At 38.4% G+C, this 17,724-nt stretch overlaps 1 protein-coding gene across 7 annotated transcripts in view; it reads left to right on the forward strand.

Annotated features, from left to right (window-relative positions):
- The window catches only part of ERC2 (ELKS/RAB6-interacting/CAST family member 2), a 1,141,350-nt gene that overhangs the window by 816,962 nt on the left and 306,664 nt on the right, over positions 1 to 17,724 (forward strand). For all 7 annotated transcript variants that reach the window (XM_060203088.1, XM_060203089.1, XM_060203090.1 and 4 more), the window contains one exon: positions 14,255 to 14,415. In XM_060203088.1, coding sequence (XP_060059071.1) covers positions 14,255 to 14,415 — 161 coding nt within the window. The remainder of the gene's footprint in view (positions 1 to 14,254; positions 14,416 to 17,724) is intronic.

Consider the following 17,724-nt stretch of genomic DNA (forward strand, 5'->3'; position numbering starts at 1 on the left):
GACCTCCTCTTCAACAGACCACAAAGATGTATTAGACTTCATATATTCATAGTGTTGTTTTTGACGGGTTAGGTTGTTTTCGCCGGGCTGGCTTCACGGGCAGGTAACAGACGACCAGGGACTCATAGTTGAGCTGTAGGCAGTATCTCTTTATTCATGCAGGACGCAGCACAATCTAAGACAAGCTAAGCTAAACTCAAGGTAAGGTACTCTAAAACTCACAATGCTGTCTTTATATATACTTCCCAAGTAGGGTGGAAACAGGATGTGACATAGAGAGGGTGGAGAGAAAAGTGACTGGTGAAAATCAGAGTGTGACAAAGAAGGGATCAGTGTGTGACAAGGAGGGGGTGGAGCAGGAGAGAATCCTATCATAGAACCACCAATGCCCTGGAGTGCTTTATGTAAAAGTGATTTATGTAAATAGACCAAAGCTTTGGATCAGTAAAATCCCTATATAGGCATATGGTTAAGCAGAAGCCAGGGGGAGGTGGCAACTACCCAACACATAGGATCTAGGTAACATACACAGAAGCCCCTATCTATTGCTCAAGATAGATGGCATTGTTATACAAATATCCTGTGATTAAAGAAAAGTACTTCTTTCTGGAGTCTGGCTTCGTTTAGCTAGTTGAAATTTGCCATGATTAACAGATCTCTCCTTCATAGCCAAGCCTTCAAGAGAACTCAGAGCAAAAGAGGTTTTCTTCTTTCTTTCCTACTTAGAATATCCTTTTAACTAGTCCTCACATCATTAAAAAGTTGGTCTATTTGAGAACACCATCTTGATTTGTTGAATGAGAGTGTATGGAGCTAGCTAATAGATGTCACCTCATGGCATGAACAAATGTTATTGAATTTTCTCCACCCTGACAACTTATTTTGAAAGCTAGAAAAAGCAAAACAAAAGAAATTATAAATTGCTAAAAATGTCCAAAAAAAAAAAAAAAAAAAGAAAGAACAACCAGACAAGTAAAGCATGAATTCTAGACTTCTAAAACCTATAGGAACTTTACTAGGGAACAAGGTGAAATGAGGCATTGGGGGCAGGTTGGAGGTGGCAGGAATGACTGTTGACAGCTCTGAAGTCACTAACACTCAGGTGAACCCAGATTAAAATCATCATAAATCTAAGTGGCTGTCAGGGGCAGAGCAGGCAGGCCTGAAAGTGTGGCCATTTTGGCTAAGAGTTCTCTTGCTAGAGTAACTGCCACCAGAGGGCCCCACCCTACTCTGGGATTATGCTTTATTTCTTCAGAAAATATATTTTACCAGTAATTATTTTTTCTGTGCAGACTTGCATTAAAAAACTTATCTTTTATATTAATAATTCATATGTATAGCAGTATGTATATGAAATCACATGATAGATGACTTGAAATATTCAAGCCTAGAAACACACCTGTCATAATTATTTCAAAATATTTCTTCTTGTCTTCTATGATTATACATTTCAAACACCACACATAGTTGGGATTTTGTATTCTGTACTATTTACTAATGTTACTATTTACTAATTCTTTTCTCACTGAGGATCTCATGAACATTTTTATTTTTAAATATTTATTTATTTATTGCATAGTAGCAGCCAGAAATTGAGAGGGAAAGGGCTGACAAAGAGAGACAGAGATAGAGAGACACCTACAGCCCTGCTTCACCACTCGCAAAGCTTTCCCCCTGTAGGTGGGGACCGGGGCTTGAACCTGGGTCCTTGTGCACTATAATGTGTATGCTCAACCAAGTGCACCATCACCTGGCCCTTATGAACATTTTTCTTTTACATTAAATCTTACTTAGTGTTTGAAGTTGGACCAACAATCAGATATCTTCCTATTACTTTGCAAGAGTTACACATAGATACATATGCCATAATTTAATTAGTTCTTTTGAACATGTGTGTTCATATGAATATGTGTGTTATATCCTAATTTCCTTTATGTTTCTACATTTAATTTTTTATTATTTATTTTCCCTTTTGTTGTCCTTGTTTTTTATTGTTGTTGTAGTTATTGTTGTCACTGATAATGTTGTTGTTGCATAGGACAGAGAGAAATGGAGAGAGGAGGGGAAGACAGAGGGGGAGAGAAAGAGAGATACCTGGAGACCTGCTTTACCTCTTGTGAAGCGATGCCCCTGCAGGTGGGGAGGCTGGAACCGGTATCCTTACACTGGTCCTTGTACTTCACACCACATGCACTTAACCCATTGTGCTACTGCCTGACCCCCTTACATTTTTTTATGATTTTTACAAGCAATACTTTGATAAACATGTACATTATTATATTATTAGAAAAACTTCCTCTGGGCATATTCTTAAAATAAACTTTTAAATATTCATTTATTTGTTGTATGGAGACAGAAATCAAATGGAAAGGAAAGCTATAGAAGTAGCGAGAAATAGAGTCACCTGCAGCACTACTACTTCCCCACTTATAATATTTTCCTCCTGCAGGTAGGGGCTCAGGACTTGAACCCAGCCATTGTACATGATAACGTTTTCATTTTAGCAGGTGCTTAACCCCCCTAAAAGTAAATTTCTAAAGTATCATCAACGGGTCAAGTGACAATTTGTTACCTATACTGAAGATTTAAGTTTGAAAGAATTTGAAAGTATTTGCAAATACTCAATCAGGGTAAACTTCCCATGAAAATTGGAATAAGACCTAAATATTACCATTGATCAGCAAAGCCGTAAAACTTGGTTGTTCTGTTTTTTTTCTTTTTGTTTGTTTGTTTTTGTTTTCCAATTTCAGTATCCACTGAATATATAGCTGCTTGATTTCAAATTTTAATTAATTAAATTTGAAATTCAGCCCTTTTGTTATACAAGTCACACTTCCCTTAATGTAGTCTTTGCAATGTGGATTAGATAGTGCCCCTTAGAACTTTGCCAGCATTACAAAAAATTCCTATTGAACAATGATGTTCTAACATTTTCCATACTTCCTTCATGACCATATTTGGAATTTAACTAAGTAAGACTAAAAAATGACCAATTCGCATTTTGCATGTGAGGTCAGTTGTCATAAATCAATTTTGTAGTAAAAATTCCACCATTCCATTGAAAATGAAAGAAAGTATGTCTTCAAGAAAAAAGAAATTCATCATTTCGCTCTGCTTGCTTGTCCTTTCATAATCTAAAAACTAAATGTTATTGTTGCTAATGATTGTTGCTCGTTCTGTCCTTGCCAAGCACACCGCTAGTATTATTACTCAGGTATCTATCTTCTCACAGAACTCCATGAGGGGAAGCTCTTATCCACATTTTACCAAGAAGGAAATTGATGTACATAGAGCCACAGTGCCTGTCTGAGTCACACAGTTAATACAGAGATTGATCCTGATTGGGACCTAAGTCCTCATCCTTCAGAGTTTACACTTTTACCCAGTCCTCATTCTGTTTCTCAAGAATGCCCAAGAGAGACTATGTGAGGGGAAAATCATCTGTTTGCCTTGATGCCAAATACTGCTCACATAAATAAAGAATGCTTCCCAGCTGCTCAAGATGTACCTACCCCCAAAATACATAGAAACAAAACTACAAGGTCTTTTACTCAGGAAGTCTCCACTGAGCTCAATCTGATCTGGAATATAGAGTGCCCAAGGGCATTTTAGAGAAACTTACTTATTTGTACTCCAAAGCCATTTCACTTAATGTAATCTGTTACATCAGATGTGTGTACTTGACACATTTCTTTTCCATCCATCTTCTATTATGGTATAAAGTTTTGTGAATAAGCCTGAGAAAAACAAATAGGGGAAAGAAAATTTAAGACTTCGTTGAAATCAGTGAGTTTGAGTCCAAACAGTCATTTGATGTGGGTATTTGTTTTCTGCTGAAGGATCAGAGGTGACATACTTCAGCAAAGGTCCTACTTGCTTAAATGTCATTGAGGAAAATAACAAATCCCCTAACACAGTTTTAAAGGTGGCCAAGACCTGGGTGAAAGCAGTCTGGGGAGTTTCAGTTTCAACCTTTTCCAAAAGGTGTCACTATAAGGCAGCTGTGGGAGGTGGAGATAGAAATGTCAGATAAGAGTTAATTGGAAAAATAAGATTAGTAGCTCTCCTTTTAACAGATCATTCAGCTTCAACATTACTCTCTGAGTTGTTGCTGTTGAAGTGGGAGGACTCCAGCAGTTATCTTCACCTTCTGCTCTCAGGTTGACCTTCTCAGTGCCCAGAGCAGAGCTGGGCCAAGTTCCAGCTATTCCCACAGGACCAATTCACATTCCGGTTTTGCCATAACCTAGGATACAGGGATTTTACTGGCTCTGTGCTATGCTACAAACTGAAAGCTACCATCCTTATGTCTTTAGGATAAAGTGAAGGCAGAAAACCAGTATGGATGATGAAGATTAAATTAGAGAATTTATGTATTTTATTTGTTTGTTTGCTTACCTCCAGGGTATTGCTGGGGCTTGCTGCTGGCACTACAAATCCACTGCTTTTAGCAGCAATTTTTGCATTTTTGGATAAGACAGGGAGAAACTGAGAGGTGGGGGTATAGAGAGGGAGAGAGAAAGAGAGACACCTACAGATCTACTTTGCCACTTGGGAATCTTCCCTTACAGGTGGGGAGAGCTGTGGGCTCAAACCTGGATCCTAATGCAGGCCCTTGCACTTTGTACTATGAGCGTTTAACTGAATGTGCTTCTACTCAGCCCCCAAGCCCCTGTATTTTTTATATACAGTCTTAAACATTGTTTTAAAAGTTTAAGTCATAATACAACATAGACACCAGCTCAATATCTACACATAATTCAAGGAAAATTATTTTATAAAAATATTTGAAGATTGCCAGGCGGTGGTGTATCTGGTTAAGCACACACATTATAGTGCACAAGGTCCCAGGTTCAAGCCCCTGGTCCCCACCTATAGGGGGAAAGCTTCACAAGTGGTAAAGCAGGGCTGCAGGACTCTCTCTGTCTCCCTCTCCCTCTTTGTCTCTCCCAATTCTCTCAGTTTTTCTGTCTCTATCCAATAATAAATAAATAAAATATTAAAAATATATCATACCTTGTTAAATAGGACTGCATGGATCAGGAAGAGACAGAGTATTTAGGACAGAAAACTGGCTCTTGGCAGATAACTGAGAGAGAAACTGGTTTGCAAATATTTGGTTAAACAACACAAATGTATGTGTAAGTCTAAAGCTGCACATGTGAATGATTTAAGGCCTTAAACAAGATTTTATTTTATTGTCTTAAGGCTCCACTATTCACTTATAAAGTTCTAAAAGTTTCCCAAGTGTTGGGCCTGAGTAGTAGACTCTTCTAGAAATCCATCCAATGCTTCATTATTCTCAAAGTGTAGAGAGTTATGAATCAGTCATTGGTAGTAGAGCAGTGCTGATAACCTCTTTATAGAAGAGTTTTAAAATATACTACATATACATATACACTACACTACCAATAAAAAAAGAAACAATACACTTATTTTTGCTGTTACCAGGGCCTTGCACATGCATGATTTCATGACCCAGATCCATTCTTCATTCCAACACATATAGGGAGGAAAACAGACATAAAGGGAGAGACACCACAGCACTCTAAACAGACCATATATTGAAATGGGGCTCAAACATAGGCCACATATATGGCAAGACAGACAACCTACTTGATGAGCTATTTCTCTAGCTCCACCCAGTACACAATTTCTCTAGCCCCACCTAACACATAGTTTGACCTCATTAGTGAGGTCAAATAGACCTATAGCTTGAAGAAGCCTTTCATTATTGTTTTATATCTGTGAGACCAAACCAAAAACATTTTAATATGTAACTTCAGCTTTCTATATGAAGAATCATAATTCAGGTTTTGACATATTTCAGAATCTTTTAGGAAATTATTTCCTGTGGAACATCTTAAGTGTAATAGAAGAATTCTGCAGTTGCTGTGACATCTGTATTCATCATGGGTAGCATTTTTAAAAATAATTAATTTATTTATTCAAGAGGAAGATAGGAGAGAAAGAACCAGCCATCACTCTGGTACATGTGCTGCTGGGGATCGAACTCAGGACCTCATGCTTGAGAGTCTAGTGCCTTAGCCACTGCGCCACCTCCCGGACCACACGCGTGGCATTTGAAGATTTAAATAGCTGGGGCTGGGAAGTGGCTTGCATGGCTGAGTATAGTGTGCAAGGACCCAGATTCGAGTGCCCCCCCCCCACAGCCCTCACTAGCAGTGGGTGAAAGCAGTGCAACAGGTGTCTCTCTCTCTCAATCTTTATCTCCTCTTACCCCCTCAATTTATGACTGCCCTATCAAATGACAAATAAATAATTTTTTAAAAATTAAATCTTCTCCCAGGAATATTGTCTTCTGAATTACTAATACATATGTATTTTGTTTATTTATTGTCACTGTTGGAGGTACACTGCTCTGCTCTGTTTTGCTCTCCTTTACATTGACTTTTCCAGATGGCGGGGGGGGGGGGGGGGGGAGGGGTTGGGGGAGGGATCACAGCACCAGAACTTCACTAGTGGTGGCTTGCCATGCAGTACTCCATTTAATAGGCTTTAGAAATCACAGGATTAATCAAATAGTTGTTTGAAATGAGTTTCTTTTCCAAACTAGATATCCTCTGAAAACAAACATGTATTCAGTGTACAGTAGAGTGGTGGGCACATAGATGCCATCTAATGAGGTTGTGGAAAGTAGGAAGGCCACTGTGCTTGCCGCCCCCCCCCCCATGCCTTGAGGCCAAGCATGTGGAATGCAGTTTCCTCCTATCCAGACATAAACTCTCAGGTATTGGTATCATGCTATCCTGAAACTCTTGTATGTCCAGGTGCACTGATGGGGTGGTGATGAGCATTGACCTTCCTCCCATCCTTCTGGTGAGTATCAGGGCCCCCAAATCTCCATGGCACAGAGAACATGCTGGAGTCAAACAGAGCAAAAACTTAAAGGGTGTCTGTCTGGTGTGGGGGGTGTCTGATTTATGGGGTCGGAAAGTTTCACATTTGAACTCATACTTCATCCATCATTGCTCTAAGTGGGTCAAAGGAGGGGGCTTCAGAATCACATCATTGCAGTCCCCTCCCTCCCATTCTGCAGATTTTTTATTGAGTGTGGCCACTGATGCTGTGAGAAGTGCCAAAAGGGCTTTCAGAGAATAGAGGTGTGGTCCTTTGCCCTTGGGGGGTGGGCGGCAATCCAATTGTAGCAACCATGCACACACATGAAATAACTGTGCAGAAATGTAAGTAGTATTGATTATGTGGCAGGAAGTTCAGTACACACAGTGAGAAATAAAACACTTAGGTTGATGCTAAAATGACTAGGATCTCATATCAGGGACTAAATAAACTGTCATGCAATGGATACTTCCAGAGGGTCCAGCAGAGAGGGCTTGATGCTTTAAATCTATTATGTCCCTTTATGCTTAAGTCAGACTTGTGTGGTAGCTTCCAATCCCTCCCCATTTAATAGAGAAGAAACTGCAGGCTTACAGAAAAGACATTGTTGTCATGGATGAACATTGCAATCACTTTGAAACTATACTCATCTTTTAAAAATATTTTATGTCTGTTTATTTTAGATATAGACAGAAATTGAAAAGGAAGATGAGGGAGAGGAGAGAGAGAGAGAGTGAGAGAGAGAGAGAGAGAGAGAGAGAGAGAGAGAGAGAAAGAAGGAGAGAGAGCCAGAGCCCTAAAGTACTACTTCACTGTGATACTTCCCCTTGTAGCTGGGGACTAGGGACTTGAACCCAGGACCTTGTACATTGTAACATTTGTGCTCAACTGGGTATGCTACCACCTGCCCCCCCCTCAATTTTTAATACAGTATTGATGCCAGAATCCCACCTTCAAACATTTTGATTTAATTGGTAGAAGTGTGGTCATGGCATCAATGTTTTAAAAGCTTTCTAGAGGATTATAATGGGCAGCAAAGTTGAAGAAGCATTAGGTCCTAATTGGTTGAAAGTCACAGGGAGTCCATATGCTTCTTAATCCAAGTTTGCCTGCTTTTAGGGGTCCAGCTTTTAATCACTGCACCTTGTAAATTCGACCAGAATCCTGTGACAGAACTTTGAGGGATAGGCAATTTCAGTAATTGGAAAGGTCAGCTTAGGTCAGTCCAGGGGTGTGTGTCTGCAGACATATGTATGGGTGGTTAGTGAGGGTATGTTACAACAAGCATAAAGTAATAAGCAAACCTCAAGAAGATTGAATCCTTACTTCCCAGGCACTGTATAAATAAAAATCAACACTTCTGTGGCACAAGGTATAAGGAATTGTTCTTAAGACATAAAGCATATTAACACACTGAATCATCACAGTAGCCCTGGGAGTTGAGACCCATTATTAGTCCCCACTTCACAAGTGAGTCTGAGGCTGAGACCTTTTATAACTCATGGAGAGCAACATAGATAGTATTAGGCTCCATCTTAAATTCTGCTCATAGCTGCTATGAAGTGCTGCCTCTTATTTTAAGAATATATTAAGTGCTTTCATATTTACCAGCCACTGAGTTAAAATATCACTGTATTTATTATTTCACTTAATATTTGCAATACCTCTTACAAGAAGTGTTGCTGTTAGAAATAAGTTAATTTACATTTTCCCCTCTTTCAACCATTCTCAGTATTTTACTTAATTAAAAAAAATCAAATCCTCAACATAATGCTGCACACAAGTCTCTGCTGGTTTCTGCTCCTCTTCCCACTTTAATGACCTATCATCCCCCAAACACTTGTTTAGAACCCCAGCTCCAGAGAATCCAATTTATATTTTAGAATATTACACTGCTGGTGGGAGTGCACACTGATGCAGCCATTATGGAAAACAGTTTGAAGAATCCTTAAACAAATACAAAGGGGAATACTTTATGATCCAGCAATCCCACTCCTAGACATTTACCCAAAAGATATAAATAATACTGATTTGAATGAGTATATGCAGCTTCATGTGAATAACAGCTCTAGTCACAACAGAAAAACCTCAGAAACAACCAAAAATGCCCTGAAACAGTTGACTGGATAAAAAAGTTATGGGACATATACTCATTGGAGTATAGAAAAGATGATAATGTGTTCTTTGGGATAAAGTGGATGTAGTTGGAGAAGATTATACTTAGTGAAGCAAGTAAGGCGATAAAGGACAACTACAGAATAGTTTCACTCATATGCATAATATAGAGAATTGAACATATGAATGTGAGGGAAAAAATGTCAACCTATTCTGACTGTGGGAGAACTATAGTAATTATCAATGGGGGTGGAGATGGAGACACAAGCCTTTGAGGAAAAAAAAGGCTATACTGTAAACCATTGACCCCTTGATAAAACACACACACACACACACACACACACACACACACACACACACACACACACACCTTTCAGATAGTCATTTAAAAAGTGGGAAAAAAAGAATAGAACTTGAAAAATTGCTGCTTTTTTGGAGTTCCTCAAGATGGGTATGTTGGATCTAGGTCAATGATATTTTGATATTACTGGTTTCAATATTCTCCTGGTACTTAGAAAGCAAGTTATTACAGTAAGTCTTGAGGGACATCTTTGGATTCCAGAATCATGGGGCCTTGCTCACAGACAGTGAAGTTCACACAGTCAGCTGGAAAAAAATGTAGAGAAGAAAAATAGAAACAAAAGGTAGTCTTTCATCTTTCACTTGTATCCTTAAAAAACATTGAAATTGTCCTAGAAGTGATTCCTAGCAACACCTTCTCTCCCTCCTTTTCTCTTTCTCTTCTTACCAGTCCTTTCATTAACAAAATGAAATATTTAATTTCAAGGCTCATTCTTTCTCTTTCCCCTCTCATGTTTTTTCTCCCACTTTTAATTATTTAGATCATCATAATCTGAACTTGAAAATTCTAGAGCTTTGCATTACAGTTCACTTTGCTACCAGTCTAGTAATACCATTCTAAAATCAAGAGATAGAGATATGGTTAGGTAAATCACCAAGGATAGGAGTAAAGACAAGGCTCAGAGTCTCTCTCTCTCTCTCTCTCTCTCTCTCTCTCTCTCTCTCTCACACACACACACACACACACACACACACACACACACACACACACACACCTTTATCCCTATCTTAAATGGGAAGAGAGGGTAAGTCATGCCAGAAATGCTCCCAAGATGGAGCAACAGAAGCTGTTGACAGATGGGAAGTAAAGAGGAAGGAAGAAGTGGCAATTGTCATTCAGAGGGTCTTAAACATGTGTGACTTGGAAAACGCATAGTTTGGGATCAAAGTGGTGAGTGAATGTGTTAGGGAGTGGCAGGTTGAGAGGGTTAAGATAGGTGGTTGGGGTTTGCTTTAGGCAGGTACCCATGGATCATGAATGAGCAATCAAGAATTGGTTAACCGTATGTGAAGACATTCAGTGAATAAAAGAAAATAAAAATTCAGTAAGTATCTTTATACTCTCACTCCTAGAAGGAGTGCTGCAGAGACAAATTCTTACTCCTACCTTGAGAATTTATGCATATGCAAGGGAAATGTCTGAAAGTCAGTAGTAATGGAAGGGCCCAATGACAGAGTTGGGAAGATGAAGACATTCATTGCAAAAGAAGCAGGCAAAATAGGTTTCTAAACTAAGGATAACTTTAGAGAACCTGGAGGAGGGTTGATTTTAGGAAATTAGTGAGAATATATATGGCCCCACTTGCCCATGAAAAGTGTATTTCTAAGAGAATTTAATGTCAAGGAAAGATTCTTAGAATTTATTTGTTGATACAGTTTACAAAATTATATCTCTGTCTCTGTAATTTAGTAAATGGAATTACTAAACTGCTGGCAAAGTGAACTTTAATGATAAGCTCTAGTACTTTGAACTTTGGACCATGATGATCTAAAGGGGAAACAGAGGTAGCTGAGTCAATTCTAGTGTTTCAGTCCTTCTGCCTGGAAATGACAATGACTTTCATAGTCTGAAGCCCATCCAATTTAAAGAGTGATTGAAACTGTGATCCTACTATGTGTTTATAAAGAGAATTAGAATGTTATGATCCACTTTTAATGATTACCACAGCAGGGAAAACATACTTTGCTTTTTTAAGCGGTATTGCCTAAGCCAGAGTGGTGCTCTAGTTCTCTCTCTTCCTTCCTCCTTCTCTCATTAATGTAAATAAATAAAAAATATTTATTTATGCATTTATTTGTTTTTATGAGAAAGATGTTGGCAAAATAGCTCACTTGGATAGTGTGCTGCTTTTCCTTGTCCACTACCCAAATTCCAGCTTGGCCTCTACTGCATTCAGTGTTAAGCTTCAGTGTTAAGCCCCCCTCCTTTCTCCCTCACCCCCTTCCTCCACCCCTTCCTCCACCCCTTCCTCCCACCACCATCACTTTACCTCTCTGTCTCAATCTACAAAATTAAAAAAAGAACCAACTGAAAAAGAGAGAAGGCCAGACAGACTAGAGCACTACTCAACTGGGTTTTCAGACTTCAAACCCTGTGACTGAACACTAACCTGTCTTCTCAGTCCTGTATCTTGTTTCTTAATCCTCCTACTTTGGAAGCATTGAAGATACTTTTTAGACCTATAGAAAAAGTGAGACTCCAAAACTGACTGATTATTTGTACAGTCACAGGGATTAACAGTAGTCTTGAGTAGCTTAGAATGATTTATCTGAAGTCAGTCCTCTGTGTGCTCCTCAGCAAGCTATACGCATTGCCTAGGAGCATGTGAATTATAAGTAGTAAGTCTTGCTCTGAGAAGTTACTTTGAAACTCTAAAATAAGAAAATAAATAAATAACAAGAAATAATTTTTAAAAAGTTTTATTGCTGATTTCATAATGACAGGATTGTAGAATAAAAGGGGTAAAATTAATTACACACAATTCCCACCACCAGTGTGTCACATCCCTCCATTGAAGCTTCTCCATTCTTTTTTTTTTAATTGGGGGATTAATGGCTTACAGTTGACAGTAAAATACAGTAGTTTGTACATAGCATTTCCACATAACAATAAAACCCCTACTAGGTCCTCTTCTGCCATCATGTTCTGCCTCTCCCCCACCTTAGAGTCTTTTACTTTGGTTCAATACACCAACTCCAGTCTAAGTTCTTCTTAGTGGTTTCCCTTCTAGTCTTTTTTTTTCAGCTTGTGTCTGTGAGTGAGATCATCCCATATTAATCCTTTTGGGAAGCTTCCCTATTCTTTATCCCTCTGGGAGTATGGACCAATGATCTTTATGGGGTGCAGAAGGTGTTGAAAATAACAGCCTCATTTCTTATTATGAGTTACTAATGCTGGAAGTCAGTGGAAACCTCATCCATAAAAATGAAGATCACATCTCTTCAGTGCCCATATTTCTCCTTATAGTTATTGCTGAAATTAGCAGAGCCATCCTGTAAGTCATCACTTTCAAGTGTGAATGTTAATGTTTGGTTGATATAAAGTTACTGTAGTTGGTTCCTGTCCCAGCAAGTCAGGTTGTAGGTGAATGATGAATTTGAAAGCTCAGCTGAGTAATTGAGTGTCTACAAATTGAAGGTATCCTTAATACGGTCCTTCTTCTCTGGGATCACTTGTAGATTTCAAATAAAAAGCAACTTATGAAAGGAAACAGGGTCATGAGAACACAGTCTCTTCCATATTGAAGACATGGCTCAATGTATGCAAATTGACATTCGGGATCACCATAACTCTCAGAAATATAGAAAGGGTTCTGTTTTTGCCTTACTAAGTATTTAATCTATAGAAAGCCTTTCAGTCATATTTGTGATAGTTCATTAACTCCTGTTAGATACTAAAATATTATGATTGCTTATATGTTGTATATGCTTGTAAAATTGAATAATACCATTTATTTTCCAGTTAAGCAGGTGTAATTCTGTGACTTCCATAGGGTGTCCTTTATATAAAATCCTCACTTTCTAAATTGTTTTTGGTTTTGACTTTGACTTATATTACATGGCCATCAAGTTTCCTGTTTTCTGAATCTTAAAAGCCTGTAATTTACCTTGGATGCAAACTATAACTCTTATTCTGAATAAATCCCATGTAAAACTGTAGAAAGTCTTTATGAATTGGAACTTAACATGTCATTGACACATTTTGAAGGGCGTTCTGTGTACTTTAGTGATGGATGATCCTATTTTGCCAAGTTCAGCTAGAAGGGGTGCCTTATAAACCCAAACATCATCTCTGGAATCTAGAAACTTCCTGAACTTACGGCTTTAAATCAGCAGGGTGGATGCTGCCTGCATCTGTGTGAAGGACGGCATTTCACCAGCTTGCTCCATGGAAGCCTCTGGAACAGAACCATACACACCAGCCTTCTTTGTTGTGTGTTGGCTTCTAACCCCCCCCCCACCCCACCCCATGGCTTGGAGTGTATAAGGTGATGGCTTGGGCCCCTCTGGGCCTTTTTTTTTTTTTTTTTTTGTGGTGGGGGGACCTGGCCGAAAACCCTGGATATATGATAGTCTGGCTTATTTCTATGGTGTATTAGCACCCTATAAAAGTTACATGTCATTTATTTCAAGTTCAGAGCCCTCTCAAACTTCAGGGGCAAACCAAACTTGAACCTTTTGTGGCTGGAATTCTGTTTACCTTTGGCCAAACCTTGCTTCCTGAATGTGAAGCAGGGAGGTGAAGTGAGAGGGGTCTCCTGAGACCCATCAGGCATCAAATCACTTTTGCCTTTGATAGGTTAAAGGTTTTTAGGTTAGAAATAGGTTAGAAATGAATGGATCTTAAACACATACATTAACTTCTTGTCATAATATTCTGGGACCTCCACACAAAAGTATATTGTTCCTGGAAAAATGCATTTTGGATGTTTGTTTCCACCAATTGTGAGGCAGTGTCTTGAGATTCTTGCCAAGCTCAGGTTGAAGTTGGGTCAAAGCCATTAATTCTCTACTGCTAATAAAATACTGAATAGTTTCTGGGCCAGTAAGATAGTTCACTTGCACATGACCCAAGTTAGAGCCTATTACTTTGGTACTGTGTTATCTTTTCCTCTATCTCTGTCGCTATTTATCCAAGCGAAAAAGTCAACCTGAAGTGGTGATTCCCTAGTGATGACCAAAATAAATGAAATGAAATGAAATACAATGTTTCTGAACAGATAATTGGACATTTCAGTTGGACAAAGACATTTCTCTATTTGAGACATTTTTTTAACAGGTGACAGAATGAATTCCAAGACACAGTGCCCAGTACAAGCATGGTTATGATTCTTTTGAGTATAGACAAGGTAGCAAAGAATGTTCTATTGTTAAATTGAGAGAAATTACACTTCGCATTCCATGTGTCTTTTAGATAGAGGAACTGATGAATGCCTTGGAGAAGACCAGGCAGGAACTGGATGCTACCAAAGCACGCCTGGCCTCCACACAGCAGTCCCTAGCTGAAAAAGAAGCACACTTGGCCAATCTTCGGATAGAAAGGAGGAAACAGTTGGAGGAAATCCTAGAGATGAAGTGAGTAGCCCTGCTTGCTTTCCTATTTTATTTTCAGTGATGGCATAGAGACTAAAGAATATTTGAAAAATAATCAAAATTTAGGGAACACTTAACTGATTTGTTGTTTCTGGAACACTGCTTTTTTTTTTTTAATTGAAGTTTCATCATTCCAACTCACATGATTTAACACCCATTATTGAGAAAATGTCTTTCCAGTGTTAGACTTTATACACAATCTTTTGTGGATAGTGATTGTTAAGCTCTAAGCTGACCAAGAGACAGAGTCCCTGTTAAGTACAGTGATAATGTGAACACTACTTAGAGTAAGTGGAAACTTTTTTAAGATGGTATTTCACAATTGTGATGACAGTTTTGAGGATTGTATTCTTTTGACTGGTGTTGTGTTGTCTTTCCTTGAGTCTCAAGGTTGGCATCTCAGTTTAGAAAGCAGATCTTGGATTTTCTACATTGATAAAACCAGGCTTAGAAATCTTCCACCTTCTTTCTGTGGTATAGTTGGTGTGGGCAAGGGGAATAAAGCCAATGTCCTTATTTGATTTTATCAATACAGTGCAGCTACATGTTGGGAAATGGTTCTCCCTGTAGCCCTATGACATACTCTTCTCCACCTTGCTCTTATTTCAATCTCTCAATAAAACAATACCATCATGGAAGGACATAGGAGAAAAATTTGCTTCAATCTTTTTAAAATAATCAGTTGCTAAGAGTATGCTTCTAAACAAATAGGCAAAAAGCAGCTTCTCAATGAAATTTTTAAATGAAATAATCACTAAGCTATGACTTAAATCTGACTTTACTTTGCAGTAAATAGAAATGTCTATAATTACAATATCTTACGTCTGTAACATAGATTTTGAAATTGGTGGTGAGTTATGGAAGAATGACCTTATTCTGACCCAGTGAGTCTTACACATGGTTAACATTAAACCCAGAAAGCTTAGATCATGGAAAATATGGAATGAAATATTTTGAAGGATTTAATAATGAGGACAAAATTTTTATTCCTCATCAACTGCCCCAAGTTTCTCCAGGAACTAGGAGTAGGTTTTTTATATGCAAAGTCTCATTTTCCTAATAAAAGATGATATAATGAAGGCACACATTATTAGTCTCAGTTTAGAAGTGCGGAACTAAGACTTGGAGAAATTAAGTCTGTGAGACTCAAACAATTTGCTTAAGGCCATCATGGCAGGAATCAAACCCTAACCTTCTAGGCCAAGTTCCCTTTCTACCCCTGTGATCTCTACCCCTGGAACTTCTATCTGTTAGTCACTACAATAGTCAACTTGTGTAGAACTTTCCTAGTATATGGTCCGTACTCAATAACTGAATAAATGAACAAATTGTATCCTGGAGACTGGATTGCATATATCTGAGAATAAAAGTATCTCAAGCATCTTAGACGTGACCACTTTGATCAGTAATTTATTAACAATATTGATACATAGATTCCACTGGCCTTTTTATTATTGCCCTTTACCTACTCCACTCTTGTGTGTTGCATGTCAAGTTTAGCCTAGTTTCTCTCGTCATTCTCCAACTTTTACCAAGTTAACTCTGTATCTACTGGAGTCGTTCTTTTGTCCAGTTAAGAAAGCTCCCCTTACTTCCCATTTATATAAACAGCATTTTGAGAGATCAAGTAACGTCAAAGCAAGTTGATACGAGAATCAGAAGTTGGGGTTGGCTGGGGTGGGGGTGTCCTATTGGGTCCCCTTGTTGGCTGGTGACTTGGAACACAGTTGACCCTCTGATTCCCCTTTGTGACTTTCATGGGCTGGCTGTAAGGCAAGGCACTCAGAGGAAGCCTTTACACACAGAAAAGTATATTTGTATAAATGGCATGATCAGCCAATGAAAATATGTCATTTGTTTAGTATACTTTGTGAAGAGCATAATTTATCTAAAATTGGATTTATTTTTCTAAAACATATAAACCTTCTCCATGTGCATGTTTTCCATTTAATTTCATGATTTCAGATAGCACCTAAGACCACTTTTTGGTGAATTGCCACATTATTGATGAAGTACTTAATCTGCTGCCATTGCAAAATAAATATAAAATTTCTTCGTTAATTTCTTTGGTAAAAGTAACAAAGCCCTGCTTCATTGAACCCAATATGAACTCCATTCACTATTTAACTGGCCTAGAAAATAACTTATGGGCTTTTCCAGGAACTATGGGGATACAGGTATAGGGCAATGATATTGACTAAAAAGAGCTGCAACTGTATCAGCCTCTTGAGTCATTCAAGTCAACCAGCTAGCTTGACCAATCATGATTTTTAAGTTCAGTTAACATATTGATTAGCTGACACTAGCCAAGCCAGAAGAAGTAAGAATAGTCAGGTGTGTGTATTATCACTAAGTGTTGGCATGTAAGCTTTCTTCCAACTGCAGATATCATGCAGAAACACCAAGTCTACCTACTTTCCTGACCTGGTAGGAAAGGAGAGTTTCTGTCTTCCCGTTCTTTCCACTCCCTTCCCCTCAACTCCTCTTCTTCTCACCAGAGCACTGCTCAGCTCTGCCTTGTGGTGGTGCTAGGGATTGAACCTGGGATCTCAAAACCTCAGGCAAGAAAGTCTTTTGGTGGTCTCCACCAGCCCAGCTGTTTCATTTTTAGTTAGTTTTGTTTCGTGTTATATCATTTTGACCTATAGTGGTCAATATTTTAGAGGGGGCACTTTCTTCTTGGGCAGAAGAGGGAATTATCCTCATATTTTAAATTTATACTGAATTTATTTATTTTTAAATTTTATAAAGATATTTGGTGCTAGGATCTCATGCCTGTGTGATGTCACTGATACAGGTAGACTCATTTTTTTTTCTTTTAATTTTAGACAGTGTCAGAGAGGAATAAAGACATAGAGAGGAGGAAACTAAGTAGGGGTCAGCATGAGAGCTTACCTGTGAAGGTGTCTGGTTTGTCATGCCAGTGATCCATGTTCCACCCAAGCCCCTACCACATTAGAGAAAACTTTGGTGATGTGGTATAGTCTCCTCTTTCTCTCTATGTCTATGTTTCTCTCTTTCTACTTAAAAAAGTCATCCCAGAGCACTTACTAAACTCTGTTATGACAAAAACAAACAAACAACAACAAAAAACAAGAAAGAGACAGAATGGAGAGAGGAAGGAACCTTATAATTGGGATTGCTTTATTCACAGTAGAATTTTATTTTAATATTGTCTATAATTTGATATATGATAGGCATTAGTAAGCATTTGAAAGTTGAAAAAATTAGTAAAATTAAAAGTAAATATTCATTGAGCACCGACAGTAAGACAGACACTATTCTTGACTT

The sequence above is a fragment of the Erinaceus europaeus genome, chromosome 12 (genome assembly GCF_950295315.1).
Source record: "Erinaceus europaeus chromosome 12, mEriEur2.1, whole genome shotgun sequence".
NCBI classification, from domain to species: domain Eukaryota; kingdom Metazoa; phylum Chordata; class Mammalia; order Eulipotyphla; family Erinaceidae; genus Erinaceus; species Erinaceus europaeus.